Source organism: Epinephelus lanceolatus, chromosome 8, assembly GCF_041903045.1.
Source record: "Epinephelus lanceolatus isolate andai-2023 chromosome 8, ASM4190304v1, whole genome shotgun sequence".
Classification (NCBI taxonomy): Eukaryota; Metazoa; Chordata; class Actinopteri; order Perciformes; family Serranidae; genus Epinephelus; species Epinephelus lanceolatus.
This window is the reverse complement of record NC_135741.1, coordinates 27,817,546-27,829,665: the sequence shown is the minus strand read 5'-3', so window position 1 is coordinate 27,829,665 and position 12,120 is coordinate 27,817,546. Positions and strand designations below refer to the sequence as shown.

Below are 12,120 nucleotides of genomic sequence, written 5' to 3'. Positions count from 1 at the left end.
CTATGAATATAGCCATGCCTGGAGGTGTTACCTGTAGAAAGGCGGTGGGTGTCCCTGGGCCTCACAGCTGAACACCACCTCTCTGCGATTTTCGCCAGGTTGAAGGGGAAACACCACACTGCCGGGTTGTTTGGTGAACACGGGCCTCAGCAGGACTCCACTACCTGGGTGGAGAAGCAGCAAAACTACATCAGCTTTGATGTCCTGGTGAGCATGAAAACCAATTTTCACATTTTTTTGTCGGCAAGCAGATATCGAAGGCTCACAGAGGAAGGAAGCAAGTGGAGAAACAGTGCAGCACAAGAGAAGGTTGGATGCCTATAAAATGTCTGTTCAGCATGGATCCGTCGGCCATGCGAGCAGAGCCAAGAGCATTTTTCATATTAGTCGTAAAAAGTTGCTAGATCCCTGAGGTGCTGCATAATCAGACGGTAACCTTCATAAAACTTTAACGCAAACATCTGAATGTACAGACTTGTCAAAGGCACACACCGCTGCCACCGGGCTTCAGCACAATTTCATCTAAACCCTTCAAACTTATCACCACCTTCCCATGGGATGTCATCCAATAAGTAATTTGAAATCAAATGCTACAACAAACACTGACGGTAATATGGTCTCATTTTAAAATCAGCCCCTCTCGTTTATGCCATCAACGCAGTGCCCTTTGTGACTCAGATGGAAAAGAAAGCCAATAATTTCCAAAATTGGAGGGAAAATACTTGAGTTGTTTTCCTTCCTGAAATACCAAATCAAAACAAATTCTTGTGCTCTTTCTGAATACTTTATATTCCGCTTCCTCAGAACAAAAAGCATCCAAACTACCCATTATTATTTATAATGCAAGTTTGCCATTTTACAACAAATCACCAGTGTGGCTTGCAAATATCTCTGAATGACACTCTTACAGTATTTCTGCAGTGTGTGTACACTGGCTATTATTATCCTAATTATTCATAATGTGGTGAAAAATGTTAAAATATAAACATATACAGCACAGCACATAAATTAGTACGGTAGCTCTAAATTCCCAGAGTGATATAATTGCATTGTTGATTCATATTCTTTGCAAGAACAAGAACACAAGACAACACAAACAACAAAGACAGCAGCATGTCTAGTGTGACATCCATTTCCTAGTTAATTACAAAGGTACAATAGTGAGTGCATGTTACGCAGGCAAAGCCCACAGTAAGAGTGACCCATGGGGTAGTCAACACTTCTTGGGAATAAACATTTCTTTCTGTGACAGAGGGAGAATTCATTTGGATTTGTCAGGCTGCATTTGCATTTCTGTAATGACACAGAAGATAGAAGATTCTGTAGGGTAACTAATTTGTATGAGAGGCAGGTATCCTTTTCAAGTCTGTGGCGCCATGGGAGTACAGGTTTATCCTCAAGACTCAAAATAACTCTGAGAGGGTGGGGATGTTTGACAAGGGACCTTGTACACTGATTGTTCCTCTCCACAAGGATAAACCTCTCAGAAAGTAACACAGAATAAAAGGCCGCCTAATTATAATCTTTGTTAGATGAAGCGTGTCCCTCGAAGCAGCGTTGAGAGATGATTGATTACCAGGAGACACCTCTTGTACAGTCCATACTCAAACACAAATCCTCTCACTTGTTGTACACAAACTTGGAAGGATGATAAAGCCTGCGGTAAACATGAGATGAATCGCTGTGCCTTATTAAATTGATAAATGATTCCAGTTATCAAGTCACAAACATTTGCATTTAGCATCGTTTTTGAAAAATGCTTAAATTGGGGCAATTCAGCTGGCAGCCCCAAAACATAATCCAGCCCTTTAGTTATTAATTAGCACTTTAACTTGCAGCGATTCAAAAGTCACAACTCAAAGACAAATCATTAGTTTGAAAATGTGTGTTTCATCCAGAATTAACTTGTGTGACTTTACACAAACAGATCAGATTGTTTTGTGTTTGTTCTGTCAGGTGACATTATTCTCCCACCTGAATAAAACCTTATAAAACCTGCACTGCCATTCAGTGTTTGTATAGTCCTGTTAAATGGAATATGACTCATCATACATGTTTGCTACAGTTTACTTCAGAAAATAATGTCAACAGTTGACAAAAGGAGGAGATCTTAAAAAGGTATTCATTAGGATTCAGGATTTGTTACTCATGAGGAACAAATCTGCCTCTAGAACCCATAACTTCCAGTTATACATTTTGAATTTTTTGAAAAACACTTAAAATCAATCTCTTCCTAGGAAGTTTGACCGATCTGCATGAAACTCGGTGAACATAATCTAGGGACCAATATCTAAAGTTCCCCCTTGGCAAAAGTTGGAAAACTTACTAAAACTGAGCTTCTATAAGGCAATGAATATTGCTGAGGGCGTGGCTCATCACATAAAGGTGTATAACATCTCAAGGGTTTCACCGATCACCACGCAACTTTGTAGGCATATGACCACACATAATCTGAGGGGACCCCTCCATTATTGACCCCATCAAACAAAATGGGGGCGCTAGAGAGCTAATTTCTTATCCAGGCCTAACCGTCATATCGATTTTTACTAAACTTGGTAGATATGTAGAACAGGACGCCTCAAGGTGACTGGAGAAATTTAACTCTAATTGGCAACTGGGTGGCGCTATAACAACAGAAAAATGCTTAAAAATGGCTAAAATGTGACTGATCGCTGTGGCTCCCCCTGTGGACCAATGTTGTTTTTTTCTTCTTCAAATTTTTGGTATGACTAAGTCATGGTATGGTGTGCTGTACATAATTACGGAAACTGTGAGTGTGTCATTCTGTCACTCATTCTACCAGTGCGCCCCACTTTTAAGTCAATACAACATAAAAACACTTTAACTATCTGCCTTTCAACGTGCTACCTCAACTACTAATGTATAGTTTTAGCCCACTAACTATCCCACGATTGGCAATGGTACTACTGAATGGTACTACTACTCAATAAAGCAATCGTACTATCAGACCTCTGTCTGAATACATTGCTCTTCTTAATGGGTTCAGTTGATTATTTAATCTGTAATTTCCTATGACCTGTATCCCAAACACACACCATGTGAAACTGTACGTGGGCAACTGTGCACTCAATGGGTATGGACTAGTATTTATAATTCAAGAGGTAGTTTGACACTTTCTTGTGTAGTTGTTACTTAAAAATAATGCTGTTTCTCCTAGCCCACAACAGTGCAACAAGAAAGGATAAAAAAGTATATATATAATTACCCTTTAACACAAAATAACTAAAAACATATAAATACAGACATAAAATTATATCAGTTAGCAGCACAGTGCATCAAGGTTCATTAAGGGCAGGGGGGCCAAACTATGGCCTGTGGGCCAACGCAGCCCACTGCCTTGAAGCTTGAGCACATTTCTAATAATTGCACTGTATGTTCATCACACAGCCTAGGTTGATGAAGTTTCTCAGTCATCCAGGTCACGGTAATCTTCTTGAAGACGTTTCACCTCTCATCCTAGAGGCTCTACAGTTCTAACAGACTGGTGCGGAGTCGCAGGCTTTAAACTTTGCGTGGGTGTGAACCCTTACAGAGTCGGTGAGGTAACGATTGTCATCAACAGAGGAGTTGGCCTACGACACCACTAATCACCCACCTATGATGCAGTCTTAGGATCCCTCCCCAGACAATGTAACACCAATTCCCACCTGGACCCATCAAACCCTAATGTCACACATGATGGCTGGGTGAGTCAATGACTCACATGTGACTGTAACGACTCTGAAACATGTGACCTCAATGACTCTGTAAGGGTTCACACCCCCACAGAGTTTAAAGCCTGCGACTCTGCATCAGTCCGTTAAAACCGAAGGAAGCCTCTTGGGTGAAAGATGAAAGATCTTCAAGAAACTCAAGCAAGTCCAGTTGCCTACGATATAGTGCTTTAGATGGCAAAGCCTAGTTTAAACACAATGTCACTCTCATCTCAGTGGTAATTTAATTAAAATAATACTTATGAGAGCAGATTCTAGTGTGCAGACTCTATTTTTTTCGTCTCTTCTATGATCTCTTGTCCAGCACCTAATTTTTTATTGTCTGGATGTGTTAGCTTTTCTTTACTTTTTGTGCTTGTCTCATCTTGAACAACTGCTTGCAAGCCCTACCATTGCACTTCTTAATTTGAACACTTGATATCACTACTTCACCTACAATGATTGAGTACTAGTCCATTAAAACATATACTTCAGTAAACATGGTGGCGGACCTTGAAAGAAGCTAGAGATACAGTTTTTGTAACATGTGGGCACACCAACAAACTACTATAATGTCAAACGTTAAACTTTTTACTAATGTTGTGCAGTAGTTTTGATAGAAATCAAATTTTCTATGGTGAATAGGCTCCTCTGGTCTAGAAACACTGATTTATTTGCAGTGTAACTGGCTGAAAACTTTGCATTTACTATTGTTTGACCTTTGGCTCCGTATGTTGTTTGGTATATGGCACTAGGGATGCACCGAATATTCGTTATACGAATATATTCGGCCGAATACTGCAAAAAAATACACATTCGGTATTCGGTGGAATAAGTGAAAAGCAAGGCCGAATAATAGCGGTGTGTTTTGATAACGTAATCAAACAGCGTGCGGTGACGGACAGAGTAAAATGTCGGCAGTGTGGCGATATTTTACTCCGTCCGTCACCGCACTTGCATTTGCGACTAAATATAGTTTTGTGCGAGCAAAATAAATCATTCAGCACGCTGTGTGAGTACAGATTTCAACCAGCAGCAGAAACGAAAGGCGAATCCCGCCGGTTGTGGGTTGAACGGGGGTCACAGACACAGACAGTAATGTATTCCTGTCAAATATGGCGGCCATAGTGCTTCGCAGTGCAAGATTAGGCTTACTGGTGACGGAGAGGTCCGGCTCCAATAATGTCCTCTTCTTGGTGTCATGACTGCCCAAACGTACCTGGACAGCCGAGCCATGGCGGCACACAGGTATGTGATGTGTCAGAGGGGAAACGAGCCGTTCACATTTCTGTCTTTGTGGCAGGTAACGGCCCACAAACCTCACCGCACTTTAGGGACTGTTCTTTACTTATGAAGGGACTGTTCTTTACTTGTCAGGGGAGGAGGGTGGCTGCTTGATTTTTATTTTATTTATTTATTTTATTTTGATCCCCCCTATGTTAATCACTTATTGATGCTGTTTTTGAAGTATGAATAAGTCAATAAGTAATTTATTCCATTGAAATATCATTGATGTATTATAGAAAAGTGATTTATCTTTTTATAAATGACAAAAGGCACATCTGCCTCATTTTCGCTGCGGTGATACTACTCAGAACCATGATATTTTCACTGGTATCGTACCGTGGGTCCCAATTTTGGTACCGTGACAACACTAATCTGGAGGGGGTTCATCTGGGGGTTTTATTCGGCTTCGGCCACAAATTTTCATTTCGGTGCATCCCTATATGGCACACAATCCAAAAAGTTTGACTTAGAGAGTGCATGTTTCAGTTTGATTTTAGCAACTGCTGGGGGGAGGCAGGGTACAATACATATGCACAGTGCAAACACAGTGCATATAAACAGCACATTGTACTGTATATATTCCACAATTATTTAAATTTACCCTTCAAGTGTAGCAATTATAAGAGCAACTGCTTTGTGTGATAAAGGTTATGATACTGAAATAACTGTTTTCTTTTATAAACAACGGTTGTTGTTACAGTTGTTTTTATGATTTATTATTTAAGGTTGAGTCAGGACTCAGCGAATGCATAAAAACTAAGAGAAAAAAAAACAGAAAAATACACTGCTCTGGCTCATCCTCAACTTATGTTCATGGCCACCTGATTAAGAATGTGGGACAAAATGTTGTTTAAGCACAGTAAGTGATTCATGGTGCTTATTTAATGTATTGGACCTCACACTTATCACTGGCGCCCTGCTGCTGCTACGCTTAAAGCACAAACAACCGCTCAACACAACAACTTACATTACCCCTTCTGCACCCACAAGCAAACACCGTAATCGTGCTGAACCATGTCTGTCAGAACATTTTTGCATAACCTTGGTGTGCACTGCATTCTTAATCAATCCCTAAGTGGACCGCGCTGCACAAACCTAACTTGATATTCAATTAATACGAAACTAATCGACACAGATATTTGGTTGCAGCCCGTATTCTGGGTTATGGCAGCGCTGAACTGACCTGATCTTTAGCAGCACCATGGCAACTGTTATTATAATGGTGAATAAGTGTCAGAATAATGAGAAGGGATTGAGCTCCAGGGGCTGTGCCTGGGGGCTCAGTTCAAACTGATGCAAACTCTCTGAAACTCTTTCGTTGCCTTCACGGGAATGAATGTAAGATGCGGTAGGGAAAAGTGGAATAATTTTTAAGGCTTGCTTTCTGGTAATCTAACACAGAGGTGCTACACTAGACTGAGATCCACAGGCAAAATACACCCTTTTTTCCCAGGGAGATTTAACTTTGGTGATATACCCACTGGCTTAACCAGATCGTGGATGCCCACTGGAGATATATCTAGACAAGTTTGAATTTTAAAATCAACACTGACACTTCAGTTGACAGATTGTTGCCCCTTTTAGGATTTACAAGGAAGTCAAAAATCACACTGACATTAGATGTCAAAATCTGATGGTGGGTCCAACACTGAGCACTCCAAAGCACAGACAGCAAAATGATGAAAAGGGGCTCTATCAGAGAAGTGCACTGATCCAGAATCCTAACAGGAAGTTGACTGCACAATGCCGCAGGACAGAGATGGAGGTCATTATGAAAAGGGTCTTTAAAAAAATAAATAAATAAATAAAAAAAAAAAGGGCTGCCTCCACTCATATCTGTCACCTGCTGCCAGATGGTGATATGTGCAGCCGTTTTTCCGAAGACTCCTCAGACAACACAAGATTCAGCATCGGCGCACAAGCGGAAGGCAGAGGGAGCTGTTTAGGAGGCTGAAATAAAAACTAATCTCAAATTCAATACTAGCTGACAGCAAATGAATTCCTTCAGCTTACCTCAGCATGAATAAACAGGCACATGGGGAGTCGGCTGTGGGGGAGGTATCGGTCGTTTGTGAGGTCCCAAATCCATTCGTTTCAGCTCAGGGTTTTATGCATCAAATAAAAAAAGCCAATCTTGCTTTTTAAAGCATCTTTCCCCTCTGTCCAGGCCGATAAGGTACACCTTTAAGGTCTCTCATTCAGGGGCAGCAAATGTTACTCCAGAGCAGGAGGAAGGTTTGGCTTGTTTTCAGCAAAGTATAGATTCGATCACATCTTCCAAAAAATATGATATTTGTTGAACTTGTTTTTCAGGGTCTTTGAAAATCAGAAAAACTGAACCATGGATAACAAAATCATTAATAATTTAACATTTCACCAATAAAATAATGAAGAAGGAAAAACAGTAAATGGAGGACACACTTGTGATTCCAGTAGTCAAGAAGTAGTGAGAAGATATATTAGAAACACATAAAAAGAAACAGCCCAAGAGTCAAACTAACACAAAATGTTCCAGGCCATCCTTTACAGCTATGATTATCAGCGAGGGTGTACTGCACTGTACTGCAGACTCTCGTTAATTGAGTTAATTACATTTTCAGCGACACAGTCTGTAAGGAGAGGAATGTGGCCAACGCATTCCCAACCAATATCCAACCATGTCACACCACCATTCTCAGGCTAATCAAAATGAGTGCATCTGAAATTCAATAACACCTCTTGTATCCAGGGTATCCGATGCCACGTTCACTGGGGAAACACAGAATTGATTAGGTCCGACTCCATATGTGGGAACGGCAAATTAAAGCTATTTCTTGTTATTGTTCTCTCTGTTGAATGTCTACATAAACCTGGGAACGTATTGCTTCTGAGGACGCCATTTGTCATCTAATTGTTGTAATATTGCGACCGTTTCCTCCTCAAGATTGGTTAGAAGGTTATTTGTCACTTACCAACTGCTATGGTCTGCACTAATGGAAACATTCATCATGGTTTAAAACTGACTGTACCATAATGTTTCCCAACCACAGGAACTTACAACTAGCCTGATTTCACCAGGGGTTTTCATTTTTGTGACGATGCAGTGCGGATTCCTGCACTTTGTAAATATCTCTTACAGTAACATAAATCTCATCAGTACAATCGGAAATATTACATTTATTTTGCTAACCAGCACAACACAGTTTAGACTCTGTAATGAAGCTACTGTATGTGTGAGCGCTTAGTGTAATGCTGAATTTGAATGTTTAGAGGTTCACTGTGTAGGATTTAGGGGGATATATTGGCAGAAATGGAATACAATATAATAAGTATGCCTTCTTCAATCACCTGCAAATAAGAATTGTCATGTTTTTGTTGCCTTAGAATGAACGGTTTATATCTATATAGGGAGTGGGTCATCTTCCACAGAGTCCTCCGTGTTGCACCGCCATGTTTCTACAGCAGTCGTTTTATTACCTGTTTAAATCACCAGGTCGATGATTTTTTTAGGTTTGTTTAGGAAAGGAGGAGGCCTCTGCGGGTAATTTGGCTCCAAGTAAAAACTTCCAGATCGTCTTGATCTTAAGTTATAAGAGGAAAAAGGAAAGGTGAGCACACATTAGCAGGTGCTGGGCTAGCGGCCCATCTTTTACAAGCCAAACAGCATCGGAAAAACACAGATTGCAGCACGAAACTGCTTTATTCAGTGTTTTTACTGGTTTAAATCACCTTGTCCCTTTGTTTAGGAAAGGAAGAGACCTCTGTGAGGATTCGGCTCCAAATAAAAACCTCCTGAACTTCTGTATCTTAAGTTATCAGAGAAAAAAGATGAGCACGCATTGGCAGGCACTGGGCTAGCAGCCCATCTGTGATTCACCAAACAGCATCGGAGAAACACAGATTTGGGGCACTTTTTCTGGTTTAAATCACCTGGTGTTTGTTTTGGAGAGGAAGAGACCTTGTGGATGATTCAGTCCCCAGTAAAAACCTCCTGAACAATTAACACTAAAGGAATCCTTTAGAATTCTTTCTCCACACTTGGCACAAGGGATACGTTTCAGCTGGTTGCAATCTGCAGTCACCGCTAGATGCCACTTAATCATTTGAATCCTACACACTGCTCCTTTAATTCTTTCTGATGGATGCAATATAATTACGGTCATCACGCTGTTGTCACCTGTTTGAAGTAATATTAAGTAATCTTTACAGAATAGTAACTGCAGCATCAGTAGACGCTGAAATATGCCTGTAAAAGCAGCTCACAGCAGTGCTGCAGGCTACAGCATGTATCCGACACAAATTTATATCGTTGTTTAATTGATAGTGATGTATTTACAAGAAATAACACACAGTACGGATACATTATTATGGCTCCATAATTAACGCTACACTGTGTACGCAAACACAGTTAAATTGGACGAGTTTTCATTTCTAGATGAAGTGAAAAATACAGCCAGCCATGGGAGGAAAGACTCATGGGGGAATATTCCACATCTTCACATATACAGAACTTCAAAGATGCAATAAAATCCTTGCTTAAGGATTCCTAAAAGGCTTTGCCATGTTCTGATGAATCAATGAGGTAAGTCAATATTTGAAACTCCAGTCGTCTCTGGGATGCACACAGGGGGGATACAAAGCAAAGTAAAAGTAGTTCTAAGAGATTATAGTGCTGGCCAGGAGCAGCCCTTCATTTTCACTAGGCATCACTAAGACGTGAACCTGCTTTAAATGAACAGTGGGGGGATCTAAGTCTAGTCTTGTGAGTATTTATTTTGGGCGACTGCTAACTGTGTCATATTAAAGGAAAGGTTCCTGTTTATTCCGATCTTTCTATATTTACATGCTCATATGTGCATTTAAACAGTTTTTGGACTGCATATGGAATAATTCCTCCTGCCAAATGCACAGTCCTTTTTCTGTACCACAGTGCATCCCACCATTTAACCAAAGCTAATATGAGAGATCAGCAGTTGCAGTCACACAAATCATGAAGCTATCTTCCAAAATTATATGTTTTTAGTGCAAAATTTATTATTTTTATTTTTTTTCATATCACAATTACAGTGACTGAAATGATCACAGTCATCAGTATTATCACAGTGTTGTTAAAACGATACACAGTGAAATCATTTCAAATTTTATTTGGACAACCACAAATACAATTAGCAGCATTGTGCATTTTTTGTTTGCATGAACATCAAAATTATTGCCTATACCATATCCTCCTGAGCTCCTCGAACTTTTGTTTGGTATGCATTTTTAATTTCTCCTAGCAATTTGGGATCAGTAGGACCACATAACTACAAAAAAAACGAAACATCGTCAATGATAATTAAATCCCAATGTCCTCAAATGAGACGATAAGTATATCCCAATGTCCTCAAAAGGGACAACAATAAAGTCCCAATGTCTTCAAACGAGTACTTTCTAATTAACAGCGTCTTACTGTTGCTAAAATTGGTCAAATCTATTGCCGTATCAAACCACAAACATTACTAATCATAAAGAAACAAGTTTCAACCATAAAATGTGATCAGGTTTTGGACCTTGTCCACTTTTGTGTCAGGGTCAGCTGCAGACTAGTCTGAGTGGGCGGAAGACACACAACCACCTCTGGTTGTGTAGCAGTTTTCAACCGTTTTCAACACGTCCTTTACTAACTTTTGCGGTGTTTGATCTTGTGGGGATGTAGCCACTTTTCTGCCATGGTTTACATCCTGTAAGAGATATTTTTGTGGGCGTGTTACACCAAAACCTGTTTCCCCCCGACAATATTTTTGCAAGCGCACCGTTGCTGTGGCACCGCCCAGAACGATTGTGATTGATTGAACGAAATACAAGCAGCTGGGGCGTTATTTTCTCCAATCTTAAAGTGAGAGTCGGCCCAGCCAGACCTTTCTTTTCTTGAGAAAGGTCTGGTGAACGAGACTAGCTGCAGACTGACATGGCAGAGATGGCTGCCATTTTGTTTTTACATGGATTAGTGTATTGTGCTCTTACTACCACTAGATGGCACAGGAAAGTGTCCATGAACGAGGACAACAGGTCTACGTTAAGCAGAATTAAGTACAAGGTCAAGTAAACCTAAAATATGATGTCCTCTTATGAGGACACAGGGTCTCAGGACGACATGTAATCATTGGAAAATCATATCAAATGCAATAAAAGTGATTTGTTTTGCATTCCATCAGGACACAATGTTTTGGAAATGCTGCCCTGTTCATTCTGCAGACAAGTTTCCCTCAGTACTCTTAAATAAACCAAAATAAGCACTCTTACAAAAGACAAAATATGACCACACTTCAGATTTAGTCTTAGAAGGCTGGATGCTGATACTTAACAGTATTTAAGTACAGTAATTAAACACAGTTTTAACGAGAAATAACATTTTAAAACGGTAACACTAACTGTCAGGAATTTTGCTGTGGTTTATCACAAAACTGGTAACCATCTCATCCCTATTTGTAACTGTGCCTCCCTACGGCTCAGCAAAGACACACTGTTTGAAGAAACAGTAACTAAAAAAAAAAGTGAATTTCACACTAAAATGAACAAAAGATAGATACCCACATGATCTGACCAGCTCAGACTGCTGAGGGCTTATTTTAGCTTCAAAACTTGAAAATCCATTTTTACATGGAGCAAAGCCTGAGAATTTTGTCCCTCATGTATTACATCACTTTAGGAATGGATGCCCTCACAACCAGTACGGGCTGGGCAGGAGAAACAATTACAGCGATCAATAACTTTTGTAAGGTTGTAGACATGTTGGTGTTGAATTAACATAGACTTATAAAATGTGGAGTTACCCTTTAATGCTTACAGTTTTCCAGTAAGACAAACTCATCATCTAGTGACTGGCTGTGTTAAGCCACTTTTGTTAGACACAATAAAAACTCTTTACAGCTTTGTTGAATACTCACTTGATTGGCCAACAAACACAGTCTGAGTTATTTCTGTAGCCAGACATCTAATCATATCACTCCACTTTCAACAAGTCCAAGAGATTTTGTTGATTCTTTCATTAAATTAAACACCTAGACCCTGTGCCAAAAATGCATTACGTCTCCGAAACTGTTGACACCCACTCAACTAACCATGGAAGATTTTTCCCATATTAATTCTGAATTGTTCTGAA

The 12,120-nt window shown here is 40.0% G+C and overlaps 1 protein-coding gene across 1 annotated transcript in view; it reads right to left on the bottom strand.

Moving 5' to 3' along the window:
• cntn3a.1 (contactin 3a, tandem duplicate 1) overlaps positions 1-12,120 on the bottom strand; it is a 109,173-nt gene that overhangs the window by 84,864 nt on the left and 12,189 nt on the right. The window contains exon 3 of the mRNA XM_033629325.2: positions 32-164. Within this exon, the coding sequence (XP_033485216.2) occupies positions 32-164 (133 nt within the window). The remainder of the gene's footprint in view (positions 1-31; positions 165-12,120) is intronic.